This window comes from Stegostoma tigrinum, chromosome 20, assembly GCF_030684315.1.
Source record: "Stegostoma tigrinum isolate sSteTig4 chromosome 20, sSteTig4.hap1, whole genome shotgun sequence".
Taxonomy (NCBI): Eukaryota; Metazoa; Chordata; class Chondrichthyes; order Orectolobiformes; family Stegostomatidae; genus Stegostoma; species Stegostoma tigrinum.
In genome coordinates this window covers 57,483,279-57,505,713 of record NC_081373.1, presented here as the reverse complement: position 1 = coordinate 57,505,713, position 22,435 = coordinate 57,483,279, and the positions used below count along the sequence as shown (strand labels likewise).

Here is a 22,435-nt window from a genome sequence, read left to right as displayed (position 1 = left end):
GGTGGGGAAGCTGCAGAAAGATGTAGACAGTTTAGGAGAGTGGTCCAGGAAATGGCTGATGAAATTCAATGTGAGTAAATGAGAGGTTTTGCACTTTGGAAAAAAGAATACAGGCATGGACTATTTTCTAAACGGTGAGAAAATTCACAAATCAGAAGTGCAAAGGGATCTGGGAGTGTTGGTCCAGGATTCCCTAAACGTTAACTTGCAGGTAGAGGCCATAATTAAGAAAGCGAATGCAATGTTGTCGTTTATCTCAAGCGGGTTGGAATATAAAAGCAGCGATGTGCTTCTGAGGCTTTATAAGGCACTAGTTCGGCCCCATTTAGAATACTGTGTCCAATTTTGGGCCCCACACCTCAGGAAGGACATACTAGCCCTGGAGCGTGTCCAGCGGAGATTCACACGGATGATCCCTGGAATGGTAGGTTTAACGTATGATGAATGGCTACGGATCCTGGGATTGTACTCATTAGGGTTTAGAAGGTTGAGGGGAGATCAAATAGAAACTTACAAGATAATGTATGGTTTAGAAGGGGTGGACGCTAGGAAGTTGTTCCGTTAGGCGGGGAGACTAGGACCCGTGGGCACAGCCTTAAAATTAGAGGGGCTAAATTTAAAACGGAAATGAGACGACATTTCTTCAGCCAGAGAGTGGTGGGCTTGTGGAATTCATTGCCGCAGAGTGCAGTGGAGGCTGGGACGTTGGATGCCTTTAAGGCAGAGATCAACAAATTCTTGATCTCAAAAGGAATCAAGGGCTAAGGGAAGAGTGCAGGGAAGTGGTGCTGAAATGCCCATCAGCCATGATTTAAATGGCGGAGTGGACTTGATGGGCCGAATGTCCTTACTTCCACTCCTATGTCTTATGGTCTTATGGATGAATACAGCAGGCCAAGCAGCATCTCAGGAGCACAAAAGCTGATGTTTCAGGCCTAGACCCTTTATCAGGGGTCTCTGATGAAGGGTCTAGGCCTGAAACATCAGCTTTTGTGCTCCTGAGACGCTGCTTGGCCTGCCGTGTTCATCCAGCTTTATGCTTTGTTATCAAGGCGTATATTGTTTTGGCTTTCATTGGCAGAGGAATTGAGGTTAAGAGCCATGAAGTTGTGCTGCAGCTCTACAAAACTCTGGTGAGACCACACTTGGATTATTGTGTTCGGGTCTGGTCGCCTCATTGTAGGAAGGATGTGGAACCTTTACAGAGGATGCAGAGGAGATTTACCAGGATACTGCCTGGACTGGAGAGCAGGTCTTATGAGGAAAGATAGGGCTTTTCAAATTGAAACGAAGAAGGATGAGAGGTGACTTGATAGATATCTACAAGATGATGAGAGGCATAGATAGACTGGATAGCCAGAGACTTTTTCCCAGGGCAGAAATGACGATGACAAGAGGGCATAATTTTAAGGTGATTGGAGCAAAGTATCAGGGAAACATCAGAGGTAGGTTCTTTACACAGAGAGTGGTGGGTGTGTGGAATTAGTTGCCGGTGGTGGTAGTGGAGTCGGATACATTAGGGACATTCAAGGAACTGTTGGATAGGTACATGGATAATAGTATAATGAAGGGTACACAGGGTAGTTTGATTTTAGAGTAGGATAATAGGTTGGCACAACATTGTAGGCCGAAGGACCTGTACTGTGCTGTACTGTTCTATGTTCCAACAGATTGTTTGTATTTTTCGTCAGTCAGGCAGACTAGCATGATTTTATGAAAGAGAAATTTGGTTTGATTATTAGAGATCTTTGAGGGTCAACTTGCAGATGGATAAAAAGGAAGCAGTAGGTGTAACTAGGTAGGTGAGCACTTTGGAGAGAGTGACCATAATTCGGTGATGTTTAGTTTATCGATGGAAAGGGATAGGAACATGCCACAGGGCAAGAGTTATAGATGGGGGAATGGCAATTATAATGCGATTAGGCAAGACTTAGGAGGCATAGAATGGGGTAGCAAAATGCAGGGGATGGGGCAATCAAAATGTGGAGCTGGTTTAAGGAAGAGATACTGCATGCCCTTGATAGGTATGTCCCTGTCAGGCAGGGAGGAAGCAATAAGTAAGGGAACTGTGGTTTACTAAAGAAATTATTTCTCTTGTTAAGCGGGAGAGGGAGGCTTATGTGACATTGAGACGAGATGGCTCAGATGAGGTGATGGAGAGTTACAGATTAGCTAGGAAGGACTTAAAGAGAGAGTTAAGAAGAGCAAGGAGGGGCCATGAGCAGGCATTAGCAAGTAGAATAAAGGAAAACCCTAAAGCTTTCTATAGGTTTGTGAGGAATAAGAGGATTGAGGTTAGTAAGGAGGAGGTGTTATCAATTCTAGAAGGTGTGAAGGTAGATAAATCTCCTGGGCCTATTTGGATTTTTCCGAGGATTCTCTGGGAAGCTAGGGAGGAGGTGGCGGATCCTTTGGCCTTGATCTTTGAGTTGTCATTGTCTACAGATTTAGTACCAGAGGACTGGAGGATTGCAAATGTTGTGCCCTTGTTCAAGAAGGGCAGTAGAGATGACCCAGGTAATTATAGACCTGTGAGCCTTACGTCTGTTGTAGGAAACGTTTTGGAAAGGATTATAAGAGATAGGATTTATAATCATCTAGCAAGCAACAATTTGATTGGAGATAGTCAACATGGATTCGTCAAGGGCAGGTCGTGTCTTACAAACCTCACTGAGTTTTTTGAGAAGTTGACCAAGCATGTGGATGAGTGTAGGGCAGTTGACGTGGTGTACATGGACTTCCGTAAAGTCTTTGATAAGGTTCCACATGGTAGGCTATTGGAGAAAATATGGAGACATGGGATTGAGGGAGATTTTGCAGTTTGGATTAGAAACTGGCTTTATGTAAGAAGGGAACGAGGGTTGATGGAAAATATTCAGCCTGGAGTCTGGTTACTAGTGGTGTGCCTCAAGGATCTGTTTTGGGACCACTGCTGTTTGTCATTTTTATAAATGACTTGGACGCAGGCATGGGTGGGTGGGTTAGTAAGTTTGCAGATGGCGCTAAAGTCGGTGGAATGGTGGACAGTGTGGAAGAATGTTGCAGGTTGCAGGGAGACTTGGATAAACTGCAGAATTGGGCTGAAAGGTGGCAAATGGAGTTCAGTGCGGATAAATGTGAGGTGATTCACTTTGGGAAGAATAATAGGAAGGCAGAATACTGGGTCAATGGAAAGATTCTTGGTAGTGTGGATGTGCAGAGGGATCTTGGTGTCCATGTACATATATCCCTGAATGTTGCCACCCAGGTTGATAATGCTGTTAAGAAGGCATATGGTGTGTTAGGTTTTATTGGTAGAGGGACTGATTTCCGGAGCCGTGATGTCATGCTGCAACTGTACAAAACACTAGTGCTCCCTAACTTGGAATATTGCGTATCGTTCTGGTCGCCCCATTACAGGAAGGATGTGGAAGCATTGGAAAAGGTGCAGAGTAGATTTACCAGGATGTTTCCTGGCCTGGAGCAAAGGTCTTATGAGGAAAGGCTGAGGGACTTAGGTCTGTTCTCATTGGAGAGAAGAAGGCTAAGAGGGGATTTGATAGAGATATATAAGATGATCAGAGGATTAGATAGGGTGGACAGTGAGAGTCTTTTTCCGACGATGATGACTTCAGCTTGTACGAGGGGGCATAGCTGCAAATTGAGGGGTGATAGATTTAAGACAGATGTCAGAGGCAGGTTCTTTACTCAGTGAGTGGTAAGGGCGTGGAATGTCCTGCCTGCCAATGTAGTGAACTCAGCCACAATAGGGACTTTTAAACAGTCCTTGGATAAGCATATGCATGATGATGGGATAGTGTCGGGGAATGGGCTTAGATTAGTTCACAAGTCAGCGCAACATCAAGGGCCGAAGGGCCTGTTCTGCGCTGTATTGTTCTATGTTCTATGTAACTTTCAAAAGGGATAAGGTGCCACATAAATGCTGCACTAAATGCTCATGGTGTTAGGGTTGATATATTAGCATGGAGAGAGGAAAGGCTAATGAATACAACTCAGGGCATTGTGTTTGATAGGCCTGTTTCAGGTTAACATTTTGTAACCTGTCAAGTGCCACAGGATAGTGCATAGGCCCCAATTATATAAAATCTCTACCAACGGCTTGTATAGTTGGGGAAAAACTTGGCAGGTAGAATATAATGTGGGGAAATGTGACAATGCCCACTTGGGAGTGAAGAATAAAAAGCCTTGAATGTACTGAAGTGCTGGTGCCAGTGCCTGTGACTCAGGTAGTCATCAACAGATTATTAACTTGTCGGTTCTGCATTTGATCTAACTCCTAACTGTTCAAAGACTTTCAGCAGAAGCTCCTTTCCAGTCCTGTCAATATCATGACTACCAATATGTACGTTAATAACTAGATCCTCCCCTTCTCACTGCAAATTCGTCTCCAGGCTTGAGGAGATATCCCAGACCTTAGCACTGCGTAGATAACACAAGCCTTCAGAACATGCTCATATTTGCATGGATCAGTATTTATCCTCCTAATTGTATTGTCCCTACCACTACTACCTTTTTATTTCCTCCCTGTCAACTTAAGTGGCTTCTTGTACCTTGATGCCATTGTCAGTTTGCTGCAGTTCTCGGTCTTGTCTTTCCAGGCTACAGAAACGAGACTGTAGAGAGTTTTAATGACATAAGCAAAGGTATCCCAAGTATCTATTCCATCTCCCCAAGGTCTCTTAAGTGGATATCTTGTGGATCACAGAGCTAGCTATTGTTAGTCCTCCCAATTCTACCCAAATTAACATGTTCAACAGCATTAATATTGGCAGTTTTATTGCTATCAATATTAATTTCAGTCAAGTATCTTCTTAAAGAGTGAAGACCAATACAAAGCTAATAAAATGTGAGGCTGGATGAACACAGCAGGCCCAGCAGCATCTCAGGAGCACAAAAGCTAACGTTTCGGGCCTAGACCCTTCATCAGAGAGCTCTGATGAAGGGTCTAGGCCCGAAACGTCAGCTTTTGTGCTCCTGAGATGCTGCTGGGCCTGCTGTGTTCATCCAGCCTCACATTTTATTATCTTGGATTCTCCAGCATCTGCAGTTCCCATTATCACCAATACAAAGCTGTTGCTCTTCACTGGGGTAGTGTGCTGCAAATCAAACCTGGAAATTGCTGGAGTCAAAAGTGAATGATTTTACAAAGCATGCAGAATTCCCCAATCAACTACCTTTAACAGGTTGACAGAAAGGATGTGAGGCTGGATGAACACAGCAGGCCAAGCAGCATCTCAGGAGCACAGCTTGGCCTGCTGTGTTCATCCAGCCTCACATCTTATTATCTTGGAATCTCCAGCATCTGCAGTTCCCATTATTTCTGACAGAAAGGATGTACTGGGTTTTGGTACTTAATGAGAATTGCTATTTATCACAGAAGAAAGATATTTGAACGTCAAATGAACAATTGTAAATCATGTTAAAACCTACTACTTAAAACTCTAACACGCTTATAAACTGCTCATTTACACATGCACATACAGGCATGCAGACAAAATAACATGGCGGATATCAATGGAGGGGAAGACTGGCAAAGTAGTCAGTTCAGTGATCCCTCTGCACAGAGACTTTGAGACCATCCTGTTGCTGCTTAGAATCTTGCTTCTTGATCATCCTTCCTAACTACTTTCACGTTTGCAGGAAGCACAGATTGACTAGTTTACGCTTCTCCTCTTTTATTTAAACTGATGTTCTGACTAGCCTGTTCAGAGATGTTACACACGTCTAGATCAGGTGGGACTTGAACTTGGGCCTCCCAGGACAGGGGGTAAGGACACTACCACTGCTTCACACTTATAAAAGTCTCTGAATTATTGATAAGGGAAGAGAACTGGCTATCTTCAGGCCTGAGATTTTTTTTTAATGCAGAAAGAAAAGCCTCCTTCACACTTGAGGTCCAGTGGTTTCTGCCCCAAATGCTCATGTGCAAAAACTGTTCAAATACCTGGCAAGCAATCACATTTTTTGGCAGGCAGGAGATGTTAGTCACCAATAAATGATCACCAGATTAGACAAATCTAATCTAATCAGTCCACTGCTGAGTATGTGATAAGCCAAAAGACTTTTCTCTGTACTACGAAAACTCTATGTTGAATAAAGACAGGGAGTGCACAATAAATGGGAGGGCAAAAGAGAGATGGAGAAAGTGAGAGACTCTTAGAATGTATATTCATATGTCCCTGAAAGTGGCAGTACAGATAGTGAAGGTAGTAAAGAAGGGATTATAAGATGCTTTCCTTCAATGGGTGAGGCCTTGAATACAAGAGCAAGAATGTAATGCTTTAAGCTATATTGGAACTTTTTGTATAATTCTGGTCACTACATCACAGAAAGGACATCATTGATGTAGAGAGGATACAGAGGATATCCACAAAAATGTTGATAGATCTTAAAATTTTGAAAGATTGGCCAGGCTAGTGATGTTTCTTGGTAATCAGAGAAAGCTGAGGTGTGACTTTAATTGAGGTATACAAAATAATGAGAGGCTTGGATAGAGGTAAAAGGATTAGTCAAGAGGAAAAGTATTTTTACCCAGAGGGTAGTGGGTGTCTGGAATTTACTGCCCAGTTTGGTGGTTGAGGCAAAACCTACAACTCACTTAAAAGGAACCTGGACACGCTTCTGAATCTCTGCATAGCTGTGGACCAGATGCTGCTAAGAGTGATGAGAATGGGCAGCTAGTTTAATCAGCTGGCACTGGCACAATGGGCTGAATGGCCTTTTTCTAGGCTGTAACTTTTCTGTGGTTCTAAGTTCCATATAATCTTTTGCATATTTTCCATGGGGTGTTTGATGCGAAGCGATCACTGGGCGTTTTATTCTGTATATAACCCCTTTTATTACCAAGTGACACTGTAGATGGAGTTTTAGTCTGTGTCTAAATCTGCTCTGTGTTTTTCGATGGAACAGTGTAGAGCATGCTAATTTCGTATCTATCCCCACATTGTACTTGTGCTGGGAGTATGTGATATGAACAATGTATGCAAACTTTATTCTGCATCTCGCCCCATTTTATACTTGCCATTGGAGTGTTTGGTCAAGCAAAGAAGAGGGAGATTCACTCTCTGCCTTATCCTTTGTTCTAATTGTCCTGAGAGTGTCTCATGGCAGTGGTGTGGAGAGAGCTTTACTCTGTATCTAGTATCATATTCTGCCTTTTCTGAATAGTTTTGATGGGTTGGTCTATTACTGAATGGAGAAGTTACTTAGTGTTCTATAGCTATCACTAAAATGAACATAATTTTTGCAAATTTGTGCTGTTATTTCTTATGTTGTAACAATAAAGTTATTGTGGAAAGTGGAATCCCAAACAGTTGTATCAAGATGCTGAAGATGATGTTGTTTTATTAGGACTACGAAGTGGATGTGTTGGCTTTAGTGAATGACACCGTGGGAACCATGATGACGTGTGCATTTGATGACCCATACTGTGAGGTTGGCGTTGTCATTGGTAATAAGAAATTTGCACTCACAATTTGGTTTTTAAACATTTCCTTTCACATGAAATCCAGCAGTTTAATCATCAACCTGCCATCTACAGGAACTGGCACAAATGCTTGTTACATGGAGGAATTGAGACACATCCAACTAGTGGAAGGTGATGAAGGAAGGATGTGCATCAACACAGAATGGGGAGGATTTGGAGATGATGGCTCATTGGAAGATATCAGGACTGTATTTGACAGGGAAGTCGATGATGGCTCCATCAATCCAGGGAAACAGCTGTGAGTTGACATTGAATATTCCTTTAACTCACCTTCCTTAAAGTTGCCACTTTCCTTACTTCTGATGTTGCTCCCTGATATTACTATGGCCTTTCTTTAACGTTCCATTCCTGATCCTTAAGAATCCTCAATACCTCAAAATGAGGAAATGAAATAATGTTCTAGCTCCTGAGACTACTCTTTGGCTGCACTTTGATGGGATGTGTATAGATTGAGCCCAAAGTGGCTCATCTTGACTCTAAATCATTGTACGGACAGCCAACATTCATTCCCTTGACTTACACTTGAAGAATAACTCCTCAGCAAAGACTCAAGCAAAGTTGGACACCCGTTGGCTGTTTGACATCTGTTGATCTACTGGAAAGCACACTCGTACCCCATTGATCCATTGACACCCATTCGCTCACTGATGCTAATTGATATACTGACACCCATTGATCTATTGGAAACCATTACGCTTTGTGCAAAAACAGGAAGAGACAAAATGTTCAAAGAGTTTATTTTTATGAAACCAACTGAAATTACGTTTCCTTGTGGTCTTTCAGGTTTGAGAAAATGGCTTCTGCAATGTATATGGGAGAACTTGTGCGGATTATTCTGGTCCGAATTGTTCGAAATGGCATACTGTTCAAAGGAAAGACTTCATCCAAACTCCTCACCAAAGGATCTATTGATATTGAAGACATTATTGCTATACAGAAGTAAGCACAGACTTCAAATAAGGTTATATCCAACTGCATGCTTCTCTCCATGGTTACAACTGTGTATGAATGTACTTGGAAAAGGAACTTGTAGTGTCTACCACAACATTCAGGGCTTCTGATATCATCAGCACCCCTCCCAAAATGAGATTTCAATTTTCTCTGTGGTTTGATATTTTACAGTGTCCCTTAGGGGCGACACGGTGGCTCAGTGGTTAACACTGCAGCCTCACAGCGCCAGGGACCCGGGTTCGATTCCCACCTCGGGCGACTGTCTGTGTGGAGTTTGCACATTCTCCCCGTGTCTGCGTGGGTTTTCTCCGGGTGCTCCGGTTTCCTCCCACAGTCCAAAGATGTGCATGTTAGGTGGATTGGCCATGCTAAATTGCCCGTAGTGCTCAGGGGTATGTGGGTTATAGGGGGAAAGGGTCTGGCTGGGATGCTTCAAGAGGCGGCGTGGACTTGTTGGGCCGAAGGGTCTGTTTCCACACTGTAGGTAATCTAATCTAATTCTAATCTTGTTAATTTGGTCCATTGTTTTATTTACAATAGTCGAGATACAAGAGGTTATGGTGAAGCTGTACAAAACTCTGGTGCGGCCGTACTTGGAGTATTGCATACAGTTCTGGTCACCGCATTATAAGAAGGATGTGGAAGCTTTGGAAAGGGTGCAGAGGAGGAGTTTTACTAGGATGTTGCCTGGTATGGAGGGAAGGTCTTACGAGGAAAGGCTGAGGGACTTGAGGCTGTTTTCATTAGAGAGAAGAAGGTTGAGAGGTGACTTAATTGAGATATATAAAATAATCAGACGGTTAGATAGGGTGGACAGGGAGAGCCTTTTTTCCTAGGATGATGACAGCGAGCACGAGGGGCCACAGCTTTGAATTGAGGGGTGAAAGATACAGGACAGATGTCAGAGGTAGTTTCTTTACTCAGAGAGTAGTAAGGGAATGGAACGCTTTGCCTGTAACAGTAGTAGATTCGCCAACTTTAGGTACATTTAAGTCATCATTGGACAAGCATATGGAATATGGAATAGTGTAGGTTGGATGGGCTTGGGATCGATGTGACAGGTTGGCACAACATCGAGGGCTGAAGGGCCTGCACTGTGCTGTTATGTTCTATGTTCTATAACACAGTACTCAGGATTGAACTGGGGTTGAGATCAAATAGCAATCAAACTGGCATATTGCTTGAGAGGGAACAGTGAGGGAGATTGACTAGTGAGGGAGGATGGTGAGGGAGAGGGGACAGGGATGGAGAGAGGATGGGGAGGGAAATAGGACATTAAGCGTGTTGGGGGACAGATGAGGGATTGAGAACAGTGGGGGAAAAGCACAGCAAGGAAGATGGGACAGTGAGGGAGAGGGCAGAATGAAGGAGAGACAGAGACAGCACAATGGTAGGGATGGGACAGTGCGGGTCAGAGGACACAGTGTGGGGAAGGGGTCAGTCTGGGGGAGAGTGATCAGTGCAGGGGAGAAAGGTCAGTGCGGGGGAGAGGTTGGTGGACCATACAGAGGACAGGTTAAGGATGAGTATGATTTGTAAAGTCTTCTTCTCTTGTTAGTTGTTTAATTACCCACTATCATTCGTGTCTGGAAGCAGCAGGACTGCAGAATTGAAAACTAATCTGTGGATTGTGGGACCTCCTAACTCTGTCTATTGCATGCTGCTTTCACTGAGATGAGGATGACTATATGGTAATATGCAAGAGGTTTCCTTGCTCATGTTTGTCCTGATACTATGACACCTCATGTGATTCAAAATCAAAGTCAGTAACTCCCAAGGTAATAAAATCTCTGATGAAGGGTCTAGGCCCGAAACATCAGCTTTTGGGCTCCTGAGATGCTGCTGGGCCTGCTGTGTTCATCCAGCCTCACATTTTATTATCTTGGATTCTCCAGCAGCTGCAGTTCCCATTATCTCTGATACAACTCCCAAGGTATATGCTGAGTATATGCCTCTGTGACATACCTGTAGTAGTGACGGTGGAACCAGGGCTCATGATCATGGTATCTGGGGCATTGGTTATAAGGTATGAATCTGTGAAAATGACAATGTCAGACTGATGCTTGTTAATTCTTTGGGTTAGTCTCCCAAATTTGTCAAAGTCTCCCAGACGTCAGAAAGGAAGACTCGGCAGGACCAAGAGAGCTATGCTTGCCATTATTGTTTCCAATACCTCGGTCAATGCCAGATGGTCCATTCTGAGTTATTTCTGTACTAGCCTTAGATATTTCTGAACCAAATATTATACCCATAGAAGATCATAGATCATAGAATCCCTACAGTGTGGAAACAGCCCTTCAGCCCAACAAGTCCATACTGAACCTCACATCATCCCACCCACACATACCTCCCTATAACCCACCTAATCTACACACCCCTGAACACTATGGATAATTTAGCATGGCCAATCCAACTAGCCTGCACATTTACTGGTCATCATGATATTTAATAATGAAGGCAATACAGGATGTGGTTCAAGCTCCTGTTAAAAGCAGTCATGGCCTAGTTACAATTCAAAGGTCATAGCTTGAAGTGATCACGGCAGCAGAGTCAGTTTAGCGCCCAGACAGGAAGAATCTCACTCTGTCTGCTGTCCAACAACATATTTTGTGCTAAAGACAGAAAATGACTTTTCATCCATTCAGTCCCATCCCACCACTGTGTCTTTCCATGATAAACCCCTCTCAATTTCCCTGCCAAAATTATTACATTTCGAACTTTTCTGATGAAAGATAATCAATGTGACATATGAATCATTTCTCTCTCCACAGACCGGCTGATCATTTCCCACATTTTCTGATTTTAATTCAGCATCTATCTTGTACTTATACAAAAGTGTGAAATACATGTGATGTCTGTTTCCTAAGTTCTGGAGAAGAGTCAGTCACTAGACTTGAAATGTTAATTCTATTTCCCTCACCACAGATGCTGCCAGATCTGCCGAGTTCTTCCAGCCATTTCTACCAAGCTGTCCTCATTGTCCAGGAACAATTAAGATTGTCCTTTCCTTGCAGCTACTGTCAGCAGGGACTCCTCTAAATTGCTGTCACCCAGTGTTCATACCCAATGGCTGAATGACAACCTAGAGTTTGATTCAAATACACTTCCTTGGCTTTGGTGGGTTTAATGGTCATTCTCAGACTCCTCTACATCCTTTGTGTTCCTTTGAAAACCTGAATGCACCTGTCATTCTGTTCCTGTGCTGATCCAATGCCCCATTGGAAAAGCCAGCGATTTGATGTTCAGGTTAGGCTCTGCAGTATACCAAACTCTGCTGACACTACAATATAATGGATTGGCAATGCAATATACCTTCGCAGCAATTAGGACCTTGACAGCAGAAAGCTGATAAAATGAAAAAAAGTAGACTCTCCCACAGTAAAATAGAGGTTATATTTCCACCCTGATCTTTGTTTGGCCAGTGGTACAGTTAAATAAGAAACAAAAACAGAAATCTATGTCTGTCTTAGAAATATTTAATGCTCTCAGCACCAATGCCTTCTGAGGCAGAGAGTTTCAAATTACAACCCTCTGAGAGGAAGTATCTATCATTTCTGGCCTAAAATGGTTGATACCTATCTTAAAACAGTGCCTCCTGATTCTAGAATTACCTCCTCTCTCCACTTTTGCCTTATCAAGACCATTCAGAATCTTGTACACTTCAAATGAATCACCCTTCACTCTTCTAAACTTCAGTGGAACCAAGCCCAGCCTGTCCAGCCTATCCTAATAAGACAACCCACTCATTGATGGTATCAATCCAGTAAAACTGCTCTAACCCACCTCCATCGCGTTTACGTCCTTCTTTAAATAAAGGGACGAAACTGCACATAGTATTTGAGATGTGGTCTCACCAATGCCTGTAAAATGAAACATAACTTCCTTACTCTTATATTTAATTTCTTTCACAATAAAGGAAAACATCCCTTTAGCCTGTTTAATTGTACATTGTATGGCATACTAACTTCTTGTTGCTCATGGATTTGAACATGGAGTTCACTATGCTCCTTGGAATTATGCACTTGTGGTAATCATTTAAGTAATACTCTGTGTTTTGTCTTCTTCCTACCAAAGTGAGGAACTTCACATTTTCTCATACTATACCTCGTCTGCCAGATTTTTGTTCACAGCTAATTATCCACCTATGAATTGAACTTTATAACCTAATACATGAAAGTGTGGGAATAAATTGTAGTGGGAATAAATTGTCATTTGTCTGTCGGTGGGCTGTCTGCACTGTGCTACTCTAATGCCCTGTCATTTTCACTGTGGCATTCAACAAAAGGATGGAGATGATGAGCTAAGTGAAGGCTGTTGCAGCCAATGTCATTTGGAAATGAAAGGTAAAGTGTTTGGGGAGCTGCAAGCATGCTTGTGAGGAATGCATGTCATAGTCACTCTTTCCAAATAAACAATCCTAATATTTCATTATTTCTGTGTCAATTCCTTCAGTTACAGTACAGGTCTGGAAAGTGCAATAAAGATGCTAAAGAATCTGGAACTGGAGCCTACTGAAGAAGATGGCATCGCTGTTAAGCAAATTTGCAAAATAGTCTCAGTTCGCTCAGCCACTCTCTGTTCAGCCACTCTAGCTGTTATTCTGCAACATATCAAAAAAAATAAGAAAATCAAGCGGCTTCGAACAACAGTGGGTATTACTGGGACACTGTACAGACAAAATACGCAGTAAGTAACAATGAGGAACTCTACATCCAACAGCTAAATCTCAATGTTTCTTTATAGCAGTTTTACTCTACTTGATCACTATGTTGCTGAAAGTGCCATAACTGGCTGGGATATGGCTTGTTGGGGTACAGTTTCCTGAGTACAATGCCATGGGATAAAGCCTCCTTGTATATCATTCCATTTGGTGCATTGCTCTGAAATATACCTCCGGAGGAGATGGTAGGAACTGCTGATGCTGGAGTCTGAGATAACAAGGTATGAAGCTGGATGAACACAGCAGGTCAGGCAGCATCAGAGGAGCAGGAAAGCTGACGTTTCATGTCTGAACACTCCTTCAGAAATGGAAGAGGGGAAAGGGGCTCTGAAGTAAATTTATTTCCCTTCCCCCTTCCCCTCTCCCATTTCCGAAGAAGGATTTTAATCTTAACAAATGGTTTGGAATTTATTAACAAGGTAACAGAGGAATGATCGCTTAAAGGTAGAGATAGAAGTTTTGAGTTACTTTGGGGGAAAAAATAGCTGTAATCAAGTGCAATGTTTATGAAGCTGAACCATACAATCATTGGAAAAAGAAAGTATATATTTGGGCATGGTGTTACGTTGTTACTGAAAAGGAAGCAAGCTTACAACTATGACACTGTCTCTTTGTATCAGAAGCAAAATTAGATGTAAAGTATTCTCAGAGCTAGATGCTCAACAATTGGACACTGAAGAAGTACTTGGAAATTCTATTAAATATTATGGACAAAATTTATAAGGATGACCTATTAAATGACGAGTAGTCAGACTTTGATAAATGTAGGCAGCTAGATGGATACTCTGAAAGAATATATAATAGAATTCATTGAAGTACATGTAGTATTGAAAAAAAGATCTACTTGGAGGTTCATAAGCTAGTGCTTGCCTTTAAACTGATGAATTAGAACAGATGTGGAAGCCTGATCAAAAAAAAGTCCTGGGAAACTATGCATTTTCAGTGGTCTTCATGGCACAAAAAGAACATTGAGAAACAATACACAAAAGGGATTCAACTGTAGCAGCATTTTGAAAACTCCCAGATAAAAGAGCAAGTGTCAATATGAAAGAAGTTAGGATAGAGACACAAAAACAGAAATTGCTGGAGAAAGTTTAGAGACACATTTGGCGGTTATGACAGGAAGTGGAGGAGAACAAGAAAAGATTGAAATGCGAACCAAAATTAATGGTGAAACTCAGCAGGTCTGGCAGAACAGTAGAGTCGCTGGACTTGAAATGTTAACTCTGCTTTCTCCGCACGGCTGCTGCCAAATCTGCTGAGTTTTACCAGCAATTTCTGATTTTCTTTCAGATCTCCAGCATTCTTTGTCTTATTTTCAAGTAAAAAGGAATGCCTGTGTTAGGGTTTGAATCTGAGTTCCCAAAGTATTAACCTCCAGATCATGAATTCATAACATTAATACTATGCAGTCAGTACAAGAAATGTAGATCTCATGAAGAGTAAACCAGAATAACTCCAGAGTTGACTGAGAGCAAGTAATCCTAATTGGGCTTTGAGTTCAAGGGCTGGGCTTTTTGCCCCTTCCAGCTGTCCCTACCCCTCTCCCACTTTGATGGTTTGCATCGCTCGTACTGGGCTTTGCATCTAGATGTCTAACTAGCTAACTAGTGAGTTGCTTGTGATGGTTAATAGTTTTAAAAAGGAATGATGAATTGGTCATGGGAAAGCCATTCAGTTGTGAGTGATAAACTTCTGGATAGAAAAAGTAAGAGAGAAAAGAGCTGAGTTTCGTATAATCATGCCCTCGGAGATGGAGCATGTGGTGTCCATTAATATCCTCAATGTCTTTAGAGAAAGATAAACACCATAGTGTGCAGAATGCGTTATTTTTCCTTCCAATTTCATTTTGATTTATTCCCTTCCTGCTCTCCCTACCTTTCCCTCAACTGTTGACGGTTAGCATTGTCCTTAACAAGCTTCTCAATTATCCATAGTGATTTACAGTGGTGTTAAATGTATGGAAAAATAAAAGCCACAGTGATTTAGTGATGAGAGAAAAGGTTATTACCCTTCCCCTTTCCCCTACTTTTGACAATTTACATTTACCTTAATGGGCTTTGCCCATAAATGAATCAACTGGGAATACGAGTGATTTCCTGTTAGTGAGTAATGGACATCTAAGAGCATTTCTGGATGTTAAAAAATGCTGGGTTCTTGGGCATGGCTCTTGTGGTCGTGTCCCTGCTTCTAACCCACATTCAGGTCCCACCTTGCTCCAGATATGTCTGATGGGTTAATGTAAAATGAAAAAACTGGCATGCAGGGTCCACTAATGCTCTCAATGTTTTCAGAGAGAGAGAGAGAGAGAGAGAGAGAGCCATCACAGGGGCTACAGTTCTTTATCTTCTGTTCCAACGCTACTTTGATTTAGTGTCCTCCATCTCCCACTCAATGCCCTGATGGGTTTTGTATGTGAATTTGTAATTAAATCAGAAACACAAGTGGTTTCCTGGTGGAAGATAAAGGAGAAAGGTAACATGAATGGTTTATTGGTGGGGGTAAGAAACATTCAGTAGTGTATGGAAGCACTTCTGAAAATAAAGAGGAAGAGTTGGGATTTGGGCACACTTGTGCAACAGGCCCGGTGCCCTGGGTGTTGGAATGATGAGGAATCTGACAGATGCTGCCAGACCTGCTGAGTTTCTCCAGCACTTACAGTTGCTTTACAACATTTGTAGAGTAGAAAGCAGAATTAATGTTTTGACTCCAGTGACTCATCTGCAGAACTGCAATTTCAACTGAATCTCCTGCTGAGTTTCTCCAGGACTTTCTGGTTTTGTTTGTGACTGGATCAGTGAGTGGAACATGGTACAAAGAGGAATGATGAACAATGAACAATTCTTAACAACTGAGCATGAAGTGAAATTGGAGACAGATACATGTGTAAGCTGGAACGTGAAGTCAGATATCAGGAGAGGCTGAAGATTACCACTTCCACCCTGTTCAACATCCAGGAAATGCAGAATGCCAAGAAAGTACCTTCCATTAATAGCATGCTTGTAAACAAATTCCAGATGAGAAGATTTCCTGTGAATTGCTTAATTCTACAACACGATTCAAAACTCAATTTGGCAGAACTGCAGAGTCAGATCCAATCTTTTGGTTGTGGAATCATTTGGCTCTGTTCATCACTTGCTGCTTACATTGCTTGGCATGCAAGTAACTGCACTCTCCATTGAATCAGAGTTGATGTTCTATAATGGAAGAATCAAAGATCTGTAGTTGCAGATTGAGTTGGAGTATAGTGGTAAGGCCACATTTGAAATACTGCATTCAGTTCTGGTCTTCCTGCTATTGGAAAGGTATTGTTATAACTTGAAAGAATACAAAAAAGATTTACCAGGATATTCCTAGGGTTAGAGTGTTTGAGGTATAGGGAGAGGCTGAATAGGCTGAGGCTATTTTCCCTGGAGCTTCAGAGGTTGAGGTGTGACCTTATAGAGGTTTATAAAATCATGAATGGCATGGTTTGGGTGAATAGCCAAGGTCTTTTTCCAAGTAGGGTGTTCCAAAACTACAGGGCATAGGTTTAAGATGAGAGGGGAAAGATATAAAAGGAACCTAAGGAGACACTTTTTCATGCAATGAGTCGTGCGTGTATGGAATGAGCTGCCAGAAGAAGTGGAAGAGGCTAATACTATTACAACATTTAAAAGGTATCTGAGTAGGCACATGAATAGGAAGAATTTAGAGAGATATGGGCCAAAAGCTGGCAAATGGAACGAGATTAATTTAGGGTATCTGGTTGGCATGGATGAGTGGGACTGAAGGGTCTATTTTCATGCTGTACAACCCTCTGACTCTGATTGTATGTCGAAAGAGGTGGAAGAGAAAAATGAAGCTCTCTGGAACAATGCATCTCTCAGTATCCTACTGCTTCAGGAGTCTAAGAAGGATTAGCACCTGTTTTCAGTACTGATATTCCACTTCTGGTTTCTTAGGGGGACAAGCAAAGAATGAAACAGGAGGAAAACACCTCATGGGTTGCATCATCCCAAGTCACATTTGGACAGAAGGCTGGGGAAAAAAACTGTAAATACTAGAAATTAATAAAATATCAACAACCAGATCTGTACCTAGACCACACAATTTTGCTGAAAGTAACCTTGGAATAATCTGATGGAAATCAGAAAGGCAAAAACAGCAGTTGCTCTTGCTCAGCAGAAGAATGGATTCCAGACTGGAAATGACAAATGGAATTGATCAAAGATATTGTGCTCCAGACTGTACAACTGTAGAGAATATCAGCAGTTTGAGAGGAGAAGCTCACAATTCCCCACACTCTGAGGCTGTGATGTGCTCTGAAGGAGATGCCATCTCCCTTGTTGCAGATTATTCTGACTCCCGTTCAGGCACAGATTTTCTGAAGAAGAGTCTAGGCCTGAAATGTCAGCTTTCTTGCTTTTTGGATGCTGCTTGGATGCCGTTTGGCCTGCTGTGTTCATCCAGCTCTATGCCTTGTTATCTCAGATTTTTCTTTGCTGTGCCTGAATATAAGTAAATGCAGGCAGATTTTCCTGATCCATAATTCTTGCTCAATAAACATTATGTCATCAACCTGTGTGTTTTTGAGGGGAAAAAAAAGAGCTGAGATCTTAGGGTGTTGTGACACATTGGGAATGTCTCTACCTTTATGCTGGAGGTCAGGCTCCAAGTCCTACCTGCTACAGAGCTGTATAAAACAGTTTGATTTTCTTTTAAACAAAAGAGCTGGGTTTTTATATGAAAAGAAAGAACTGGGTTCTTCCTGAGTGAGGGTTTGACATCTGGACTAGAAAGAATCTCAAAGGGAAAATGAAAATGAGTATTTGTGCTAAACTATAGATTACAATAAGACCTTTGTAAACCTCTGGGAGTCTTGTTACCTCATTCAACCTACTGATATTGGTCTGTCAAAAATGTTTCACTCGTCTACCTAGCTTGGGAAAGAAGTACAATTTGCCCCACTTTTTCTGAGTACCTGCATGTCCTGCATACAGGGAAAAGAGCATTGTTTAAGCCTAAGGTTTGAGAGAAAATTTGGTCAGTATCGTTTAAGGCCATCGGGTATAAATTTTAATTCTGGGCACATTATATGTACAAAAGAGAAGCACAGAAAGACGGGTAAGGTCTTGGGAATGTTATAGCTAGTGATGGAAAAACAGAAATTTTACAACTTTGGCAATAATCAAACTGTATTAAGAGCATTGTTCATGGTTAATTGAGCTGATTGTACATTTACAGAGTCTGAACTAGCAAAATAGAGTGATCAGGCGCTGTCCACACTGCAACATGTGGACAATTACAAGGAGCAGATTATGACGCATAAAGGAATGGCTGACTATGGTCACAGTGAAACTGAAGAACAGATATTTGTTGGTATGAGTCACGTGTGTCAGAGGAGCTAGTGGTTAGAGGGATGCCATGATTATAGGGAGAGCAGGAAAAGGCACTAACAAATACAAACAGTAACAAAATAGAACAAAGAGCATTTCAATACAGGAACAGGCCCTTCGGCCCACCAAGCCTGGTATGACATGTGAAGTCTTTCTAAGCTAAAAGCCTTTTGCCTCTGAGTGCTCTTCCCTGCCTATTCAGTTATCTGTCAAGACACCTCTTAAATATTGCTATTGTATCTGTTTCCACCACGGTCTCTGGCAGCAAATTCCAGGCACTTATTACCCTCTGTGTTAAAAAAGAAACATGCCTCTCAAATCTCTTTTAAATTTTATCCCTTTTACCTTAAACTTCTGTCTCCAAGTAATAGACATTTCTACCCTGGGAAGAAGGACTCTGACTATCTGTTCTAGACAAATCTTTCATAATTCTGTAAACTTCCATAGGTCACCCCCTCAGCCTCTAACATTCAGTGAAAACAAACCAAGTCTGTCCAATCTCTCCTCATAGCTAATACCCTCCATACCAGGCAACACCCTGGTAAATTTTTTGTGAACCTCCTCCAAAGCCTTCATATCCTTTTGGTAGAGTGGCAACCAGTTCTGTATGCAATATTCCATTTGTGGCCTAACAATAGTTCTATACAGCCACAACATGACTTGCCATTTTTACACTCTATGCCCCAAATGATGGAGGCAAACATGCCTTGCACCTTCTTGACCTTCTTCACTTGTGTTACCACTTTCAGGGAACTATGGACCTGTATGCATAAATTCCTCTGTATGTTAATGCTATTAAGGGTTCTGACATTTACTGTGTACATCCCTCCTGCATTAGATGTTCCAAAATGCATTACCTGGCATTAGTCTGGATTAAGCTCTATCTGCCATTTCTCCACCCAAGTCACCAGCCTATTTATATCCCTGCTGTATCCTGCTCCCCCGATCTTTGTGTCATCTGCAAACTTACTCATCAGATCATCTACATCTCCTCCAAATCATTTATGTACATTACAAACAACAGGCGTCCCAGCACTGATCCCCACAAAACACCACTGGTCACAGATCTCCAATCAGAAAAACACCCTTCCACTGCTACTCTCTGTCTACGACTAAGTCAATTCTATATTCATTTTATCAGCTTACCGCGGATCCAATGTGTCTTCACATTTTTGCATCAGCCTGCCATAAGGCTTGTCAAAGGCTTTGTTAAAGTCCATGTGGACAACATCCACTGCTTTATCCTCATCAATTATCTAATCATCAAATGTGCAAGATGAAAGAAGGTGGGACTTTTAATTGTTGTGGGACTGTCTGAAGAGGAAAAAGGTCCCTATCAAAATTAGTATTCTCTAAACAGTGCAACTGAAAAACCGAATTTAGGTGAAAATGATGGCAGCAGACCTTGCACCTGTGAAATGCTTCTCGTGTGTTATGTGGAAAGTCATGAACATTTCCAGTGTAACGTCTGAACATGTACTTGAGGAGATATATCACGATAATGTCAGAACCAGGTAGAATATGTAACTGCTCTCCCAGACCCTCTCTCATGGACAGTGTCATTTTTAATAAAATCTGCTAGTTTAACTTAACTGAATGCCGACCCAATGTTACTACACTCAGCATCCACTGTCTCACGTCCATGCAGGAACTTGTATGTTTCAGTGAGATCACCCCTCATTCCCATAAATTCAAATGGATGCACGCCCAACCTGCGATAGGGTTAGGGTAGGTCTGAAGGCTCAAGTGAAACCCCTTTATTCCAAAGATTGGCATAATGAACCTTCTCTAAATTCCTTTTATTCATGTTGTCTCAATAAGGAGACCAAAACTGCGCATAATACTTTAGGTGTGATCTCATCAATGCCCTGTACAGTTGCAGCAATGCTTCTGTTCTTTTATATTCCATACCCTTGAAAGAAAAGCCAACATTTGATATATCTTCTCAATCCATGTCTCATGGTAACTCTTCTTTTGTAACTCATGTACAGGGACATCAAGATAAAGTCATAGAGCCATTGAGTCTACACTGGCCTGTCTACACTAACCCCACTCTCCAGTACTTAGCCCCCATAGTTTTAAATGTTATGACATTTCAAGCGCTTACCAAGGATTTTTTAAAGGTTGCGGGGTTAAATAATGAGAAAGAAGGTCTCAAGTTAGAGGAAGATTTAAACAAGATTGATCAGATGGTCAGATTAATAGCAACCTGATAAATGTGAGGTGGTGCACTTTGCAAGATGGAACAGAAGAAGGGAGTACTCAATGAATGACAGGATACTAGGAAGGAAGGACAGAGGAACATGCGGATCTTGGGGTGCTCATCCACAGATCCCTGAAGGTCGCAGCTCAGGCTAATTAGTTAATTAAGGAGGCATACGAGATTAGATTAGATTCCCTGCAGTGTGGAAACAGGCCATTCGGCCCAGCAAGTCCACACTGCCCCTTGACGCATCCCACCCAGACCCCTTCACCTATAATCCACACACCCCGAACACTACGGGCAATTTAGCATGGCCAATCCACCTAGCCTGCACATCTTTGGACTGTGGGAGGAAACCGGAGCACCCGGAGGAAACCCACACAGACATGGGGAGAATGTGCAAACTCCACACAGACAGTCGCCCAAGGCTGGAATCGAACCCGGGTCCCTGGGACTGTGAGGCTGCAGTGCTAACCACTGAGCCACCGTGCCGCCTTAAATGCTTGTGTTTAACAGTTAAGTCATAGATTATAAGAACAGGGAGGTTATGTTGGAGCTGTACAGGACTTTGGTTAAGCCACAGCTGCAGTACTGTGTGCAGTCCTGGTTACCACACTATAGGAAGGATGCGATTCCACTCTAGGGGGTGCAGAGGAGAATCACCAGGACATTACCTGGGATGGAGCATTTCAGCAATGAAGAGAGACTGGATAAGCTCAAATAGTTTTCTTTGGAACTACAAGGTTAGAGACAGTCTTGATAGAGATGTCCAAAATTGAGGGGCATGGAAAGGATGAAAGGTCAAGAACAAGGGAGCACACTTTAAAAGTGAAAAGTAGGAAGTTTAGAAGGGATTTGGGAAAACTTATTTCACCCAGAAGGTGGTTGGGGTCTGGAATGCACTGCTTGAGAGGGCAGTTGAGGTAGGCAATCTCACAACCTTTAATAGTACTTGGATGGCCACTTGAAAGGTCATAACATTCCAGGCAATGGGCCTAGTGTAGGAAAGTGGGCCCAGTCTAGGTGGTAAGGATTTTTGGTGGTACAGACTCAGTTGGCTGAAGGGCCTTTTCTGTACTGTATGATTCCACAATTATCAAGTCCTAAAGATTCTGAGGCAGCCACGGTTGTCTGAGTGAGTTACTCATATATTTCAATCTATTGTAAATATGTTGGGCTTTGTCAGCTTGTTAGGCCTTCTATATTGATATAAAAAGGTTCTCCTGAATACATTTCAAGAAATCTGCCTCATCTTAACCCTTTACACTATTAGTATCCTAATTAATGTTGGTGAAATTCAAAACCTCTAATATAATCACCCTATTAGTGTTACTTTTACACATCTCAGTGTTTAGTCTACATATCTATTTCTCCATTCACCACTAACTGTTTGGAGGTATATAATACATTACCAGAAATATCACCACTCCCTTTTTGTTCCTCAGCAACAGTGTCAGAATTCCATGTGCCAATCCATGCCCTTAACTCATCTGTCTTACTTATAATACTCCTCCTGTTAGAGGTCATCCAAACTCGTCTAACTTTCTTAAAATTCAACATTGCTCAACTCTCTCTGTCTTGGACCCACTTCCCTACACTAGGCCCATTGTCTGGAATGTGATGACCTTTCAAATGGCCATCCAAGTGCTTTTAAAGGTTATGAGATTGCCTACCTCAACTACCCTCTCAAAAGCAGT

General features: G+C 42.1%; 1 protein-coding gene across 1 annotated transcript in view; it reads left to right on the top strand.

Moving 5' to 3' along the window:
• The window catches only part of LOC125462067 (hexokinase HKDC1-like), a 98,964-nt gene that overhangs the window by 25,629 nt on the left and 50,900 nt on the right, over positions 1 to 22,435 (top strand). The window contains exons 5-8 of the mRNA XM_048551550.2: positions 7,351 to 7,450; positions 7,541 to 7,724; positions 8,270 to 8,425; positions 12,890 to 13,123. Coding sequence (XP_048407507.1) covers positions 7,351 to 7,450; positions 7,541 to 7,724; positions 8,270 to 8,425; positions 12,890 to 13,123 — 674 coding nt within the window. The remainder of the gene's footprint in view (positions 1 to 7,350; positions 7,451 to 7,540; positions 7,725 to 8,269; positions 8,426 to 12,889; positions 13,124 to 22,435) is intronic.